Source organism: Mastomys coucha, unplaced genomic scaffold, assembly GCF_008632895.1.
Source record: "Mastomys coucha isolate ucsf_1 unplaced genomic scaffold, UCSF_Mcou_1 pScaffold20, whole genome shotgun sequence".
In the NCBI taxonomy this organism is placed as follows: Eukaryota; Metazoa; Chordata; class Mammalia; order Rodentia; family Muridae; genus Mastomys; species Mastomys coucha.
Genome location: NW_022196903.1, coordinates 117,616,650 through 117,618,826, shown reverse-complemented (window position 1 = coordinate 117,618,826; position 2,177 = coordinate 117,616,650). Strand labels below are relative to the sequence as shown.

Genomic DNA, 2,177 nt, shown 5'->3' with positions numbered 1-2,177 from the left:
TGCCTCCCTTCTGTTTTTCCTTTCTGTTTATCTTGGTCCTGGGGATAGAACCCTGGGTTTTACATGTCCTGCTGGGATATATATAGCCTTAGTCTTCATGGTTAGAACTCCTTGGAGGTTTGTCTCTAATGACCTAGGACCAGTATGCAAATGCTTGGCCTCTTTTTTCTTATTGAAAAGTAGAGAAAATGGCAATCTTTCAGCTTTTGTTTTGTTTTGTTTTGTTTTTTTTGTTTTTGTTTTTCAAGACAGAGTTTCTCTGTATAGCCGTGGCTATACTGGAACTCACTCTGTAGACCAGGTTGGCCTCGAACTCAGAAATCCACCTGCCTCTGCCTCCCAAGAGCTGGGATTAAAGGCGCGGGCCACCACTGCCATTGTTTTTTTTTTTTTTTTTTTTTTTTTTTTGTTTCAAAAAACTTTGCTACATTTTTTTGTGTGCCATAGCACCCATGTAGAGATCATGAGAACGCTAGCCCTGCTTCTCTCCCTCCTCCATGTGGGTTCTGGGGATTGACTTTAGGTGGTGAGCTTGGCAGCAAACATTTTTACCCTCTGAGCCATCTCACACTAGCTGTCTGTCTGTCTGTCCATCTTTCCTTCCTTCTTCCTTCCATCCCTTCCTTTCTCTTTTGGAGACAGAAATTTAGCTTTTTTTTTTTTTTTTTTTTGAGACAGCCTGTAGCACAGGCTAGGTTGGAGTTCACTATGTAGACCAGGCTACCCTCAGACTTACAGTGCTCCTCTTGCTTCTGCCAACCCAGGGCTGTAATTACAGGTATAGATCACCAGGCCTGGCTGTTTGTTTTGCTCTTGAGATAGGATCCCACTGTGTAGCTCAGGCTGGCCTGAGACTTACTCTGTAGAGCAGGCTGGCCTCATTGAGACAGTTCCTCTGCACAGCCTACTGAATGCTGGGATTATAAAAGTGAGCCTTCATCCTCAGCTATTTATTTATTCATTTATGTATTTTTAGAAGAAGGTGAGCCTTAAAGCTGTTTGTGTAGATCACGTTGGCCTTAACTTTATTCCTCTCCTCATGTCTCCTAAGGAGCTGGGATTATAGCACAAAGTCTCTGGCTTGTTCCTCGCGGCATTTTCTGAGTTAGTAAAGGATCGGAATGAAGTGGTGGATTTGAAAGCTTGTAGTTCAAGCCTGGCAGGAGGCAGGTCTCTGTGCTCACTTTGGGGCCTGGTTACCATCTTTGCAATGTGCTTTCTCTAGGTGGTACCATGGCCACATGTCTGGAGGGCAGGCAGAGTCACTGCTGCAGGCCAAGGGTGAGCCCTGGACATTTCTTGTGCGTGAGAGTCTCAGCCAACCTGGTGATTTTGTGCTCTCTGTGCTCAATGACCAGCCCAAGGCTGGCCCTGGCTCCCCGCTCAGGGTCACTCACATCAAGGTTATGTGTGAGGTGAGTCAGCCTGGCTGTGGGGCAGGCCTCATGTGGGGAGCATCAGTGGGTTGGATCTAAGACTGGGGGTGCCAGGAGGGGGACTCAGCCCTGAGGGGTGGCCCTATTTGGTATCCTTCAGGGTGGACGCTATACTGTGGGTGGCTCAGAGACGTTTGACAGCCTCACAGACCTGGTGGAGCACTTCAGGAAGACGGGGATCGAGGAGGCCTCAGGCGCCTTTGTCTACCTGCGGCAGGTGAGGGGTCAACCTGCTCGCCTCTTCCCCTGAGCCGTCAGAGATGTGGTTTGCTGAGGTCTCATCAGCCACTGACTTCTTGCCCTCCCTCACCCCAGCCTTACTATGCCACTCGGGTAAACGCAGCCGACATTGAGAACCGGGTCTTGGAACTGAACAAGAAGCAGGAGTCGGAGGACACAGCCAAGGCTGGCTTCTGGGAGGAGTTTGAGGTGTGTGGAGGGGACAGCTGGGCTGGGATGGAGGAGGTCACCTTCCTTGCCCTCTTTACATGCCTCTGACATGGCCCATGGCCTCTGCACCTGCAGATGCACCCTTGGGCAGGGGACTCAGTTCTTTCACGTTTCAGAGTCTGCAAAAGCAGGAGGTAAAGAACTTGCACCAGCGCCTGGAAGGGCAGAGGCCGGAGAACAAGAGCAAGAACCGCTACAAGAACATCCTTCCCTGTGAGCATGCGCAGCCTTGCCCTCACCGCCTCCCACAGACTCCTACCCCATCGCATCACCTCTGTCCAGCAGCGCTTC

The 2,177-nt window shown here is 50.4% G+C and overlaps 1 protein-coding gene across 2 annotated transcripts in view; it reads left to right on the top strand.

The window, feature by feature from the left end:
* Ptpn6 (protein tyrosine phosphatase non-receptor type 6) overlaps nucleotides 1-2,177 on the top strand; it is a 19,929-nt gene that overhangs the window by 9,814 nt on the left and 7,938 nt on the right. For both annotated transcript variants that reach the window (XM_031383356.1, XM_031383357.1), the window contains exons 4-7: nucleotides 1,226-1,415; nucleotides 1,537-1,653; nucleotides 1,752-1,865; nucleotides 2,003-2,099. In XM_031383356.1, the coding sequence (XP_031239216.1) occupies nucleotides 1,226-1,415; nucleotides 1,537-1,653; nucleotides 1,752-1,865; nucleotides 2,003-2,099 (518 nt within the window). The remainder of the gene's footprint in view (nucleotides 1-1,225; nucleotides 1,416-1,536; nucleotides 1,654-1,751; nucleotides 1,866-2,002; nucleotides 2,100-2,177) is intronic.